This window comes from Sminthopsis crassicaudata, chromosome 1 (assembly GCF_048593235.1).
Source record: "Sminthopsis crassicaudata isolate SCR6 chromosome 1, ASM4859323v1, whole genome shotgun sequence".
Lineage (NCBI taxonomy): Eukaryota > Metazoa > Chordata > Mammalia > Dasyuromorphia > Dasyuridae > Sminthopsis > Sminthopsis crassicaudata.
In genome coordinates this window covers 484,613,196-484,628,897 of record NC_133617.1, presented here as the reverse complement: position 1 = coordinate 484,628,897, position 15,702 = coordinate 484,613,196, and the positions used below count along the sequence as shown (strand labels likewise).

Here is a 15,702-nt window from a genome sequence, read left to right as displayed (position 1 = left end):
CAAAGCTACCAAAATATCTTAATCTAGTTTCAGTATTATTTTTTTTCCCCTGAGGCTGGGCTTAAGTGACTTGCCCAGGGTCACACAGTTAGGAAGTGTTAAGTGTCTGAGACCAGATCTGAACTCGGGTCCTTGACTTCAGGGCTGGTGCTCTATCCACTGCGCCACCTAGCTGCCCCCAGTTTTAGTAATTTTTAACAGTGATCTTGATTCCAAGATTAAGGTCTGTCTTATTTCATCTTTGTATCCCTAATCTAAGTCAGTTTCTTGTATATAATAACTGCTTAATAACAATTTATTAGATTGAACTGCTGAATTTTTATGAATTTTTTTTAAATTCTTAAACTAACCTTGGCATAGTTCCTACTGTGCATTGACACATTATAAAATAATCCAATTCTCAGAATCTCTTAAATGGAAAGAACTTCCAGTATCCAAACCAATGCATATACCTTATTTTCAATATTCCTCAAGTAATCAATTTATGATCTGAAGGCTTCCTTAAGATGCTTAATTGTTAATTACACACATGTATTCATGAAGACAAGAGACAAAGACTGGATCTGTGACTTAGATGTAGCAAATCCCCAGTGCAAATGTAGGTCAGCATCTTCTTTGCAATTTACAGTCTTTGAGATAGAGATGCCTAAATAACTAACTAAGGTTAAAGACTCAAGTGTCTAGCTCAATCACAGCAAAAGTAGATCAGGAAGCTAAATTCTGTAGTCCTAGCTATATAAGGGAAATAATCTAATCATTTTTAGGTATTATGAAGATGTGGTTTTTATATAAATGTAAAATAATAAAAGTATGTTACCAAGATTCTTAGTTAACTAATTCAGAGCAGACATTTAAATATTTGAATGTCAACTACAGTTTCATGTAACAATTTTTAAAAATGTTTCCCCAAATGGTATATTTTCTGAATGGCAAACCAAAATGATTCGTGATTTAAACTATTGTCACATATTTTTGAAAATATTAATCAATGGTTTTAAAGTTCAAGACATTTAACCTACTGAAAAGAATCTGTTAAAATATTAAATCTCACTGTTTAAGAATTTTTTAATATCAAGTATTGAAATAGGTGAGTTACTGTCTAGGGCATGAAATATTTTTGATGCACAGTGGTTTTTCCTGTAATAGTAAACTAATTTATATTTTTCACTTTTTGATTTAGATAGAAAGTCAGGGTCTAGGAAGGTTGGTTTCAAGGCATGAAAAGGAAAAAGGAAGTTTCTAAGGATTACTTCTATGTTGTAGCAATTACATTATCCATTACTGAGCCAGAATTGCTGAGAGGATCTATAGGAGAACTGATTTAAGAAAAATGGCTTGAAATATAAAGTAGAATTTGCCATGGGCAAATATTTTCCAGAATCTGTTTAGTCCTACTAGGGAGAAGAACAGTAGCTTTGCAACCATTACAATTAATAAATATTAATCCCATTCTTATTCTACTCAAGGTTATTCCACTAGGCCCTCTTAATTTACTGTGTGCTATACAAACTTCTGGCCTGAAATTAATCCTGACATCTTCTGACATTTCAGTCAATTCATGTATGCCTATCTGACTGAAATAAGCCAATCGATCTATTTGCTAAGCAAGGTTACAGCACTACAGTTTGACTTCTAACTGAATGTATCCCACAAAATCAAGACTATATAGGTGTCATATCAAAAGTAAGGATTTATTTTGGATTTTTAATTTGTTTTTTCATCAGTTTATTAACTTATACTATATTACAGATTTCTGGAATGGCTTTCCACTTCATTTAAAACAGTTTTTCAAACCAACCATTTCAATTAAATAAACACCCCCTCCTATTCAACCAATGAATTATTAATTCAACCAATGATTATTAATAATTATATGTAGAGATAAGAAAATGAGCTTAAAATCTGATGAAGTGGCAATACAAATGCTAACAATCAAGGGAGGGTAAGACAAATACAGACTATTTTTTCTCTGCATTTGTACTGTATACTTTAAGTACACAGAGGAAACAAACAGAATGGGTCTAATGCAGTCTCTTTATAGCTAGAGGGTTTGAGGAATGCTTCATGGGCACAAAAGAATAGATTCTGAAAGAATGAAAGGACTTAAACAAGTTTAGTCTATAGTAATGGCATGAAAAGAGTATAGGTTTTATATAATATATATTTTATATATGATATATAAAATATTGTTTTAGGTATAAGGAAGTTGATATGTAAAGGCAGAGAAGCATGAGAAATTTAGATCAGAAAATGGTGAATACAATTTGGCTGGAACATAAAGGATAATAGCAAGGGAATTTTGTATTTTATACATAAAGCAACAGGGAGGAGAGACATGATCAGATCTATGTATTAAGAAATGATAAGAGAGAGATTGAAATAAAGACCAGAGGCAGGAAGACTTAACGAGTTTATGATAATTGTCCAAGTGAGAGGTAAGGTACTGGTAGTAAGAGGGGAAATAGGGGTAGATATAAGAACTATAACAGAAATAAATGCAACAGAACTTGACAAGTAATTGGATCTGGGAAATGAATTAAAAAAGAATCTAATATGGCTCAGATTCTTGAGTCTGGGTGATTGAAATAACAGTAATGCCATCAATAGAAATAGGGAATTTATAAGAAAGAATAGATTTTGAAAGAAAATTTATAACAAGATGAGAACAGATCTACAAGAAAGAGTTGTTTACAGTAGTTGGAAACACATGACTGAATCTCAGGAAAAGATCAGAGCTAAAGTTGTGAGAGATGTCTCCCTGGAGGTATTAATTGAAACCACAGAAATGGGTGAAACGGACAAGGAAAACTATATAAACAAAAAAGAATGAAACCTTAGGGAAACTACACATGGGGAGAAGAGAGAATGAAAAGGAAGAGAAATATCCAGGGAAAGAGACAAAAAAGAAACGATCAGGTGATTAGCCAGAGAGCCAAGAGAACACTGTTAGAGAATGAATGAATTAAAAAACCTTGTCTACAATGTCAAAAGCTTGCAGACAAGCTAAGGACACTGAAGACAGAAAAAAATCTTCACTGGACTTAAGGAAGTAATTAGCAATCTGGGAGAAAACACATTTAATCAGATGGTGAAGAAGGAAACCAAATGATAATGAGTTAAAGGAGTGGATAGTGAGAAAACAGGTAATAAATATAGACTACTCCCCCCTCCCCCCAGAACAAGAGGAAAGAGATATGTTGACAGTTTGGTGGCTGGGGAAGGTGAACACAGTTGAAGGTTTTGGGGAATAGTGGAGACCTAACAATGTTTGTTGGAAGGAAGGAGGCAGAAGAGAGGAAGAGACTCAAGGTGGGAGGAGAATGACTGTTGGCATAAGGTGGTCAGAAATGAGAAGGGGAAACTTCAAGGTACAGATTGAGGAGAAAAATATGTCAAGAAGGAAGGAAGTCCCATCTGGAGACTGACAAAAGTAAAGAATGTATGGATATGGCTACTGAAAATTTTTGATATGTAGAAGAACTAAGAGAATTCAGCTCAGAAAGGTTCAATCTTTTCAGTAAAGAGGGTTATCTGATGAGAGAAAAGAAATGAGTTAGGCTGTCTGAGGAAAACAGAGCCTTAGAATATAATAAATTTGATAAGAAATCCATAAGAGGTGAATACAAGGACTGTTGTCCAGTAGTATAAATTCAACTTAAGTTAAACTATGTAAATTTGTAGTTGACCAAGTAGGAATTTTGTGACTCTTAGCTATGGTCAGCTGCTTGAGAATGGGTATAAATGAAGATGGCATGGTAGTGGTTATCTGGGATTGGAGATGAGCAAAGTAAGAATATTAGAAATATAAGCATGTCAGAAGGATTCTTCAAAAGAGTAAAAGAGAACAGCAGTGAAGCTGCTTACCAACTGATCAAAACTACATAAAGGAAAATGATTTCAGTACTGGGGTTACTGGATGGTAGAAAAGAGAAGAACCAGAACTGTTAAGTATAAGGAGCTGCTTCAGGTTGAATGAGAATACAGGAGTGGTGAAAGGGCAGCAGACTGAAAATCCCAACAATGGGATCACAGAATTTAAGATTTTAGAAGGAGAATAGTTCTGACTGTTGGCAAGATTGAAGCTGTAACCATGCCAGTAGCACAGTGAAAATTGAAGTCAGAGAACATGCAGAAGTCAAGGAAATAGGAGTACAAACGATGATCCATATGAACATGGTGGTCATAGAAAATGGCAGGAAGACGGAGAAGACTATAAGTTGTATTTTTCATCTAGGAGAATTTGTTAAGAATGTTAATTTAGCAAAACAAAGAAAGAGAACGTTACATGTTACCTTACTTTACAAACATATCTAACATGGACTTCCTTTAAATATCTAGGTACAGAAAAATTTAGTTTGCATGCAATGTTTACTTTAGACAAATATCTAGAGACCACATCTTATTTTATATATGATTGTGGAGAGAGAGAGAGAAAACAGAGAGACAGAAAGAGACAGAGAGACAAGAGAGAGACAGAGAGATAGAGAGACAGAGTGGTAAGGAGGAAACTCCCTCTATCAATGCAGACTGGCAATTAATCTACAACTTACAGTCTTAGAAAGTTGTTTGAAACACTGATGGGATAACTGACTTGCCCAGGGTCAGTGGTGAGAATGTATATGTATAAATGTGTGTATACATACACGTACATACATATATGCATGTATATTATGGTCTTCCTAATTCCAAGGCCAATTTTCTATTCATTATGCCATGTTGCCTCTTAGTACTTGTATGCTAAATATTAATACATCAACACTTGATTAATATTATGTAACATAATATTGTTATAATAATATAATAACATTAATTAATATTTTAGTTAACTCAAAGAGTAGTACCTATGAAATCTACTTCTTACCTGATAGTGCCAGTAGGAGAAGGAATGGGACTGACTAGAGTCCGGAGATCCGGCTCCGGAATGTGGATCTTCAGAGGGGAGATTTGAGGGTAAAGAGGTCGAAGGGGAGATGGTGGAGCTTCTTCTTTATGGTACAGAGATGTGAACTGTATCTTTATAACCGTACTAGGAAATCGAAAGGTACATCTGCAATGACAAAAAGAAAGGAGAGGTGATAAATATATTAGTTGTGTCATATAAAGGGCTGATTAGAGAAAGTACCTATTGAGGAAATTTCTAATTCCCCTTCATAACTCTAATGAAATAATGTTTGCATGGTGATTCAAGTAAACAAAAAGTAAAGGATATTTTTTGTATTTTCATCAAGTATATTTTAAAATTATAACTAGGCATCTGAGATGAGTTTCTAAATATAGTTTCTAAAGGCAAAAAAATTCATCTCTGCTTCAAAGTGAAACCCTAACTGAAAATAATTGTAAACCAAATTAGAGTGATTTCATGTACATTACATACAAATTAAATTATCCTAAATGTTTAACTTTGGTATTGGCTAAAATAAATGCTAGTACATAAAAACAGAATGCTATTAAAATAAAAATATCAGGAAAACAGTACCATACTAGAGGAGGCCTGAGAGGGTAAGTAACTTGCTCAAGTCTGAGATTCTGAAGCCATCTCTTTCTCTATTCACTACAATATGCTGCCACTCTACTATAAGTAAAATTTTTAAGTCAAAGATTGGGAGTTGGAGTGGTGGATGAGCTGTTAAGAGATTAGAAGAAAAATTGGAATTGTTAAGTTCATTCAACTCAAAGTCTCTTTTCTTGTTGTGTATGTGTGTGAGAGGGAGAACAGATAACACATATACTCAGTACTCACATACATAAAAATATATATGAATATATATTACAATTTCAAGAAGAGTTTCAGAATTAAAAGTTGCTGTCAATTGGAATCCTTCCTAAAATACTCATGCATTTTAGTTGGAGAGTTAAGTTTCATTAATGAGGAATAATAATGAGTTCAAAAAGGCAAAAACAATACATAAAACCATTCAAAGAATTTACAGCAAATATTAAAAAATAAACACATATGCAAAAAAACCCAAATATAGCCTACAAACACAAGTCTTGTTTGCAGTGAGTGATTAGATGATAGGTATGAATACAGAGTTCAATTACTATTCCATTTCTAACTTCCTTTATGACCTTGAGCTTAAACCTCGAGTTCTGAATCATAAAAAAATTATAAATTACCTTGTTAGAATGGTATAAAACAATATTTTCAAGGCTATATAATCCTACAGTGTCATAAAAAAGTTACTTATATGTTTCCTATGCACATTAAAGTATTAGCCAAGTAAATGTTATCCTTTTCTACAAGTATTAAACACCCTTAATCCAGGATACCCTGTAGGACCTAATTGTCACTAATTGTATAATCTAGCATTTAAGAGGGGAGGGAGATAGTATTTAACTGTCAAGTTGCCCACAGAGAAGTGATAGGTTGTCATTTCAATAGATATGTATAGAAAATATAATCAATTTGCTTCGAAACACTACAGATATTTAATACACTTAACTTCAGAAAGGCATTCTGAATGATGCGTGCCAGGTGACTAAATATTGTAGAGAGTTTGTTCCATTGTATTACCTGTCCTCAAGTGCGACTTCAAGTTACTAGGCTATGTATTTCATTTTGAATGTGCTGAGCTTGGCATCAGCAATACCTACTTTAATATCCTTCACAATCTGGTCAATTCTACTCACCAGGACTTATTACTTTGCATGCATTCTACATTTCAGCCAAAAAAGCCTTGCTCCTCACACAAGATAGTTTTATTTCTGTTTTTGCAAAGACCACTCTCCATGCCAAGATGGTACATATATCAGATTAGCTAATATGAGAAAAAAGGAAATACTGATTGTAGGAGAGGATGTGGAAAAACTGAGAAACAAAATTGTGAAGTGATCCAACCATTCTGGAGTACAATTTGAAACTTTGTTCAAAGACTCATTAAACTGCATCCTCTTTGATACAGCAATACACCACTAGGTCTATATCCCAAAGAATCCAAAAAAAGAGAAAAAAGGACCTATTTGTACAAAAAATATTGATAGCAGCTCTTTAGTTGGTGATTAAGAACTAGAAATTAAAGGGATGCCCATCAATTGGGGAATAGCTAAATAAGCTGTGGTATATGATTGTAATGGAATATTACTGTGTTATATAAGACTTCACAAGATGATTTCAGAAAAACCTGAAAAGATTTACATAAACATAATGAAATGAACAGAACCAGGAGATCACAGAAACAGCAATACTCTTTAATGAAGAACATATGAATAATTTAGCTAATTCTCAGTAATACTATTATCTAAGATAACCCCATAGAATTAATAATGAAGCATACTATTTATCTGCCTCCAGAGAACTGATATTGCTTGAATATAGACTAAAGCATGCAATTTTTCACTTCTTTCATTTTTTTTCTTTTATTCAAGTCTTACTTACTGCACAAAATGACTAACATGGAAATGTTTTACATAACTGCACATGAATAACCTATATCTAATTGTTTATAGGCTCAGGAAGGGAAGGTGAGGAGGAAAGATAGAATTTGTAACTCAAAACTTACAAAATGTTAATACAAAAAAAAAATGCCACTTTTTGTTTCAGAAAGGTATAACTTAAAATTCCATCTAGTTCCTTAAATTTGGGTCAGAATTTTAGAGTCCAGAGAGATAAAACTAGAGAATTTGTATTTTTGAAAGTTAATATTTAGAGTTTCAGATAATATCTAATCTTCATCTCAAGAGGAATCTGCTCTACAGCATACAGAACAAATGGTCATCTAATCTTTCCTATAAGAGCCTTCTGTGATGAAGAACTTCCCAAGACAGCCTGTGCCACTTTTGGAGCTGACTAATGGAGAGAAAAAGCAATTGTAACCCAAACCCAATGATTTCCTCTATTTTGCCAGACCCTATATGCAAACATGAGAAAAGATTCTAGATAGTCAAAGAAAGGGTGAAGATGAATCAAAAGCTAGAACTTTTCTAAAGCTCTAAACTTTACCTCCTCTAGGGCAATACAAAACACATGCAATTAGGAAACCTTCATGTGGTAGGCCAGGAACCACAAGCAATTTTCATTTACGTAAAGTCTGAAAATAGAATGTCAAGAAGGCACCATAGGTTTTGGGTTTTGTAAAGTACTCAAAGAAAAAACAGACTCAGGAAAATGATTTCTAAAAGAACTTTTACACACAAAAATCCCAAAATGAAAGGATATTGACAAATCTACATGAAAAAGTTTAATTTAAAATGCCTCATCTACAAGAATTTATTCTAAATTTTAAAACAATTTCTAAAAAATGAACAAAGAAGGTAGTTACTGATAAGAAAGTATTATTATTAAATTATTGAATTGTTAACAATTACAACTCTTGCTATTAAGGCAATGCAAGATGGAAAAAAGGAATACACTACAAATGGGCTGAAGGGGGTGTGAATTTTAAAAGCATTGCTTTGAAAACTAAAATACATTTAGCACAATAAGAAACAAGGGGTATAATGCAATGCAAAACTTTAAAATTTAAGGCTAACTGAAGATTCAAGATAGCAGTGTTTTCCACTGCCCCCTTAAATTTAAATAATGAATCAAAACTATCCCTTCTCAAAATATAAACTGAAGAATTTATAAATCAGCCATAGAAAGAACATTTTAAAAACCACCTACCTTTCAGCATGTATATTGCTAGTAGTAGGATAGACAGCATCACAGTGGAAAAGGTAATAGATTAGAAGCCAGGAACCTTAGGTTCTGGTCTCAGTTGCCAAAATTTCACAAGATATGTGGGCTCAGGGGACTACAATACATTGGACCTCCATTTCTTTACCTGTCAAACAGGAAATTAATCTAGAATTCCTGAGAGACTAAGAAAATGTTAAGACACTGAAAAACTATAAAGCTAGCTGTTTAATGAGATTTAATTTAATTAGATACAAATAAAAACAATCCCTGGTCTCAAAGACTATACATCTTAATTGAAAAGATAAGAACATAAAATATGTTTATTCAAGATACATACAAAGTAGATTTATCTGGTTTAAGAAATTTACTGTACAGATAGTGATTCCACAGGGCCTTAGCATCTGGAGAAAAAAAATATATGTATGCTAAGGCCAAGAGCTCATATACTTGGAAAAACAATTTTCTAAAAGATTTAATTGAAAGATTCAGAGGCCATAGTGTAATGAATGTAGGAACTTTCTAGAAAAGTGTAGAAACACTGCTTTGAAACTTCCTGGCTTTTTAAAGATTAAATTTTGAACAATGACTCCAAAAGTTACTACCTATATCATGTCCTAAATTTAAAATAAAATGAAAAGCTGTGATTTAGTGTGTCTATTCCTTTCACTGGTCCAGTCTGCAACCTCATCATATGCAACTGAACCCTTTGTACTAGAACTCTGCCTTTGGTTCTTTTATCTGCAACTTAATGTTTATTGATTGGTTGATGTTGAGTAGCCTTATACTATCATATCATGTCTTACATAATCCATCCCTACTAATTCTGTTCTTATTCCGGCCATATTATTCTTGATAAATGTCTTCTGACACCTCTTTCTAAGTTACCTATAGTAATTTAAGCTGCAGCCTTTTCATACCCACCACATCTTTCCACTGCTGTTTGAATTATCTGTAATTGTGATGTATTCTAAAATTATGTCCTGTGATTCACAGAGTCATGGGGGGAAAAAAAAACAACACTATTGCTGAAGGGATGAAAAAACAGTCACTGAAAGCAGTAAGAAATTTCCCTTACGTAATACAGGTCAATCATAGGATCAAAATTTTGGATTTCAAAGGGACATCAGAAGTTAGATCCAATTCATTCAAGACAAAGAGTTACCAAGTAACCTAAAAGGCAAATGTGGCAGAACGGGAATTCCCACCCCGATTTTTGGATTCCCAAAGTACAATTCTTTACACCAAATCATTTAGATCTTACCAGTAACTATGTCATCCATCCACAGACTAACTTTCATAAACAAAATGTTTAACTCTATCTAATGCCCTATGAACTTTTCTTTCTATTTTAGCAAAATTCATTAATCCTATCACTATTCTCATACTCTTTTCCTGCTACCAATATTTCTTCATAAACTTGCTTCTGATCCATTTTTTTCTTCTAGCTTCAAGAAAAATTTTCAGATAAGAAAAATCACAATGGCTTTCCATACACATTATATTGTTCCCAAAGATAGCTTCAATCTCCGAAAACTTCTATCACAAAACAATTGTCCTGTTATAGGATAATCAAACAATTTATCAACCAGTTTAAATACTTTCTATGCACCACCATGCTGAGGATACTAAAACAAATAATAGTCTACCAACAATGTTTTCAAGAAGCTTATAAGTGAATAGTCAAAGTAAATAATTCTTGCTTGTTAGTGGCAAGAAAAGTAGTAGTTGAGCAGACTAGAGTCTACCATTTCAACAATAAGACAATTATAAAAGACCTAATTGTAATGATGAGTTTAGCTATCAGATTCTTTCAGATCAGAATTTACTTTGGATTGCACCTTTGTGGAATTACCAGAATTGCAAGATATGATGTTTAGGCATTACAAGTCTCAGTACTTATTTGATTAGGCTCCTCAAAAACTGGCTCATACTATAAAATTCACATAAGACTTATTTGCATTGGTAAAGCAAATTTCATAATATGCAAATAGGAAATATTAATTGCTAAGCAACATCAACTACTCTGTATTCTGTAGAAAAATGTACATGAGAAACTGACATGGAGTTGAATGATCTTCAAATCAAATGTCTGTTTTAAGTGTATATCTATGTATATACATAGATGAATATTGTTTGACACCAAAAATAATAAGAAGCAGGTTAACTGGAGTGATTTTTCCACTAGATTCATGATTTAGTATTGTCATTTTGTTTTCATTTCATACATTATCTTCTCCTTTTTTAATAGTAGCAAATAATTGCTGAAATAAAGACAACTTAAAAGTTTGTAGAAAAGTGTGGCAAGCCAATTTTCTGGAATCCCTCCCCCCAAAAAAAGCCAACTAATGAATTTAAATTTGAATTTGAAAATATTACTGTATTTCCTCCAGCTTAATGGTTGAATAAATTGTGGTATATGAATGTCATGGAATATTATTGTTCTATAAGAGTCCTGGAGAGACTTACATGAACTGATGCTGAGTGAAATGAGCAGAACTAGGGGATCATTATACACTTCAACAACAATACTATATAAGGATGTATTCTGATGGAAGTGTATATCTTTGACAAAGAGAAGATCTAATTCAGTTCCAATTGATCAGTGATGGACAGAATCAGCTACACACAGAGAAGAAACACTGGGAAATGAGTGTAAACTGTTTGCATTTTTGTTTTTCGTCTCAGGTTATTTTTACCTTCTGAATTCAATTCCCCTTGTGTAACAAGAGAATTGTTCAGTTCTGCACACATATATTGTATCTAGGATATAATATATATATATATTAGGATATACTATAACACATTTAACATGTATAAGTCTGCCTGCCATCTAGGGGAGGGGGTGGAAGGAAGGAGGAAGGAGGAGGAATAGAAGTGAGTGCAAGGGTTAATGTTGTAAAAAATTACCCATGCATATTCATTATAAAAAAAAAGTTATAATTATAAAATTAATTAAAAAAAAAAAGATCTTCAAAAAATCACATCTAGTCATAAAAATCTTTTTGGTTTCCTTCCATTAAAAAAAAAGAAAGAAAAAGAAAAAAAGAAAGGTACTTGCTTTATCAGTAGAAGATGTTCCAATTTAAAACAATTCCCTTTAACTGTAACAGATTCAACCATTCTGGAGAGCAATTTGGAACTATACTCAAAAAGTTATCAAACTGAGCATACCCTTTGATCCAGCAGTGTTTCTACTGGGCTTACATATCAAAGAAATCTTAAAAGGAGGGAGAGGGATCCATACATATGTGCAAAAATGTTTGTGGCAGCCCTTTTCGTACTGGCAAGAAACTGGAAACTGAGTGAATGCCCATCAGTTGGAGAAAGGTTGAAAAAGTTATGTTATATGAATGTTATGGAATATTATTGTTCTGTAAGAAATGACCAGCAAGATAATTTCAGAAAAGCCTGGTGAGACTTATATGAACTGATGCTAAATGAAATGAGCAGAACCAGATCATTATACACAGCAACAACAAGACTATACGATAATCAATTCTGATGGACATCAGTCTCTTCAACAATGAAATGATTCAAACCAGTTCCAATTGTTCAGTGATGAAGAAAGCCATCTATACCCAGAGAGAGAATTGTGGGAACTGTGGTTCACTACATAGCATTTTTATGCTTTCTGTTGATGTTTGCTTGCATTTTGTTTTCTTTCTCAGGTTTTTTTTTTCTTCTTGATTTGATTTTTCTTGTACAGCAAAATAATTATAAATGTGTGTATATATATATACGATTTAGCATATATTTTAACATATTTCACATGTATTGGTGAGGGGGCAGGAGGAAGGAGGGGAAAATTTAGAATAGAAGGTTTTGCAAGGGTCAATGTTGAAAAATTACCCATGCATATGTTTTATAAATAAAAAGTTTTAATTAAAAAAACAAACAAAAAACCAAAAACAGTTCCTTTTATTGATATTGTGATGATTTTCAATATGTGCTGCTTCAAATAATATACTATTACTAAGTTCTGTCAAAGGGAAGAATTCCAATTTTTTCTCCTTTTGGGTACAAATTACAAGGAAAAATATTTTATATCTATAACAATCAGATTATTCTTGAATATCACACTTATTAAATCAATGTTTAGAAAGTTATTTCAGTAAGAAATACAGGTAAAAACAACAAATCATTTAAAACCTTACAATAAAAATCATCCTGATGGAATGCTATGAGTTTTGAAAATACTATACAGAAAGGATTGGAAAAAAAGGTACTACCATACCAGGAAGGTACTACATATTTCACTGTTGTCAAAGAGGCTGGGATAATCAGTCACTGACACCTCTAAAATTTGTCCCAACAATGCACATAGTTTTAATAGTTTTATAAAAGAAATACAAACTATTAACAAACCAATAAAAGTATTTACCAAATCAGTAACAATAAGAGAAATTCAACTTAAAATAATCCTGAGGATTCGTCTCATGCCTCTTAGACCAGGAAAAAAAGAGTTCAACAACAGTATATTCTAGCCAATATAAAGGAAAACGGGCACACAATTGGTAGAGAAGTCAATTATTAGTTCAAATAATTTAAAATTATCTGAGGTTATGAAATTGTACATTATTCTTGACTTAGAAATGACACCGCTAGACAAATACTCCTAGGTTAAGAACGGAAGGAAAGGTCCCATTTATTTAAAAAAAAAAAAATTACATAAAATTTTAGTGGTAGCAAAAAGCTAGCATAAAATTAAATGTTCACTGACTGGAAACTAGCTGAGAAAACTATTATATGGACATAATGTAATATATCGTTACAAAAATTATGAATATGATGAATTTAGGAAATGTGTTAGGCTCTGTATGAATAGATATAACAAAGTAGAACTGGGAGAACAATTTACACAATAGGAAAACGATGTTAAAACACTAGCACTCTAACATAATGATTAAACATGATCTTGGTGAATTAACAATGAAGTATGTCTATAACATATTTAATATGTATGGGATGGCCTGCCATCTAGGGGAGGGGGTGGAGAGAAGGAGGGGAAAATTCGGAACAGAAGGAGTACAAGGAATAATGTTGTAAAAAATTACCTATACACATGTACTGTCAAAAAAAAAAATGTTATAATTATAAAATTAATTAAAAAAAAAAAACTAAAAAAAAAAAAAACAAAACCAAAGAAGTATGTATCTTAGAAGAAAAATGAGGGACCAAAGGTACAGAATGAGGCATACATTTTCATATGTGGTTAACATGACTTTGCTTACTTATATATTTTTTTTCATGCAAAGGAAAGTTCTAGTGAGGATTTAGGAACGACAAAAGAGTATGTCATAGGTTTGATGTTTGTGGTTTTATATCTGAAGAAGCCCTCCAAAATCATCATCTCAGCCCTCAATAATGACAAATTGAGAAGGTGAAAAGGGTGCTAGTTTGGCACTGTTTTACCTTATAAGATAACTCACACCATATACTCCAAGAATCTTTATTTAAATGAATTTGTAGGACTACATTATCTCAAATACCTATTTCTGGGAGATCCTTCTATCTATCTGTACAGTGAAATCCTTTACAAAATTCAGAAATTTAACAAGTAAAGCAATAGTATCAATATTTGTATGCATATACAAATGTGTGTGTGTATATATATATATGCATTATAAAACAAATATTTTTATTTAAACTTTATAAATACTTGAGATATTTCTATCTGAGATATCACTCTTGTAGTTATATTACTTATACCAATACCAAGAATTAGCTGATATTAACAGTCATTCATATGGGTTACAATTCATCTTTAAATAAAGATCTCAATGATATTTACCTAATTCAATGTCAACCAAATCATTATCATGTTTTGTTACACCAAATTCAATTTTTGGCCAAAAGGCATCTCCTTTTTTTCCCTTCCCCCTTAAAATAATAACTAGCTAGATTTAATTATCCTGGAATCAGTATGCATTCAGCTTTTTATATTCACAATACTATATAGTCAAAATCAGTGTGATATGGACAAGCTTGAAAGAGGTTCTAAAATTATCAAATATAAATAAAATTTATTTATATTTAGTTGATTAAAGAAGGAAATGGAGTTGATAAAATTTTTAAATGTTTTTTGGAGAGGAAGGAGAAAGACCTTTCTACTTAAATAGGAATTTCATCAAAATAGCATATTTAACTGGCTACTCCAGTTAAAAAATTTGATTTTGATAAATGTTTTGATTGAATAAAATCTTGAAAAAACTACTACCCAAAAATGATGGACTCTGATACTACTATGTATTATGCATAACAATGAATTTTATCTATATACCAGACTACTATGTGTGTGTATGTGTGTGTATTTTGGCATTAAAAAAAAAAATCAGATGAACACAAAAAGATAGATTTGAAAATTGTAAGCACAAAGCAGTTATTTCGGTGGAGTAAGGAAGCGAGAAAGGTACAGGATACCAAACTCTAAGAGTATATTTAACAAATTCTAGAAGGTCAAATGTGACCAACATAAATTTTATGAAACTTGCCAAAATAACTGCTTTGTAACATTCTTGTTCTTCCTAAGTCATATTTAAAAGTTCAAATGAAGAAAAGGACAATACAATAATAAAGTTATTTTGTCATGAAAAAGAACTAGAAATTAAGGGGAAGACCACACATTAGGGAATAGCTGAATTATAATGTAGAAATACAGTGAAATACTGCTATTTGTGAAGTAAGAAATGATATAGAGTTTTAGAGAAACCTGGGAAGACTTGACATCTATTTGAGGTATCACTCTTGCAATTATATTACATATGCTCAAAATTACATTTGACATAACAGTCATTCACATGGGTTACAATTCACCTTTCAATAAAGATCTCAATAGTATTTACTCGATTCAATGTTAATGAACTTATATAGGATGAAGTGAACAGAACCAGAATAAGGTATATAATAACAATACTGCGAAAGCAAATAACTGTAATCAATGCAAAAATCAATTATGATTACAGAGTGACAAGGAGGTGAGTTTTATGTACCTTCTGACAAAAAGACAGATGGAATCAGGGTAAAAAATGTTGTGTGTGTCTACATGGCAAATACAGGAATTTGTTTTGCTTGATTATGTATATTTG

General features: G+C 32.2%; 1 protein-coding gene across 1 annotated transcript in view; it reads right to left on the bottom strand.

Moving 5' to 3' along the window:
• FOXK1 (forkhead box K1) overlaps positions 1–15,702 on the bottom strand; it is a 112,746-nt gene that overhangs the window by 28,432 nt on the left and 68,612 nt on the right. The window contains exon 2 of the mRNA XM_074281211.1: positions 4,862–5,047. Coding sequence (XP_074137312.1) covers positions 4,862–5,047 — 186 coding nt within the window. The remainder of the gene's footprint in view (positions 1–4,861; positions 5,048–15,702) is intronic.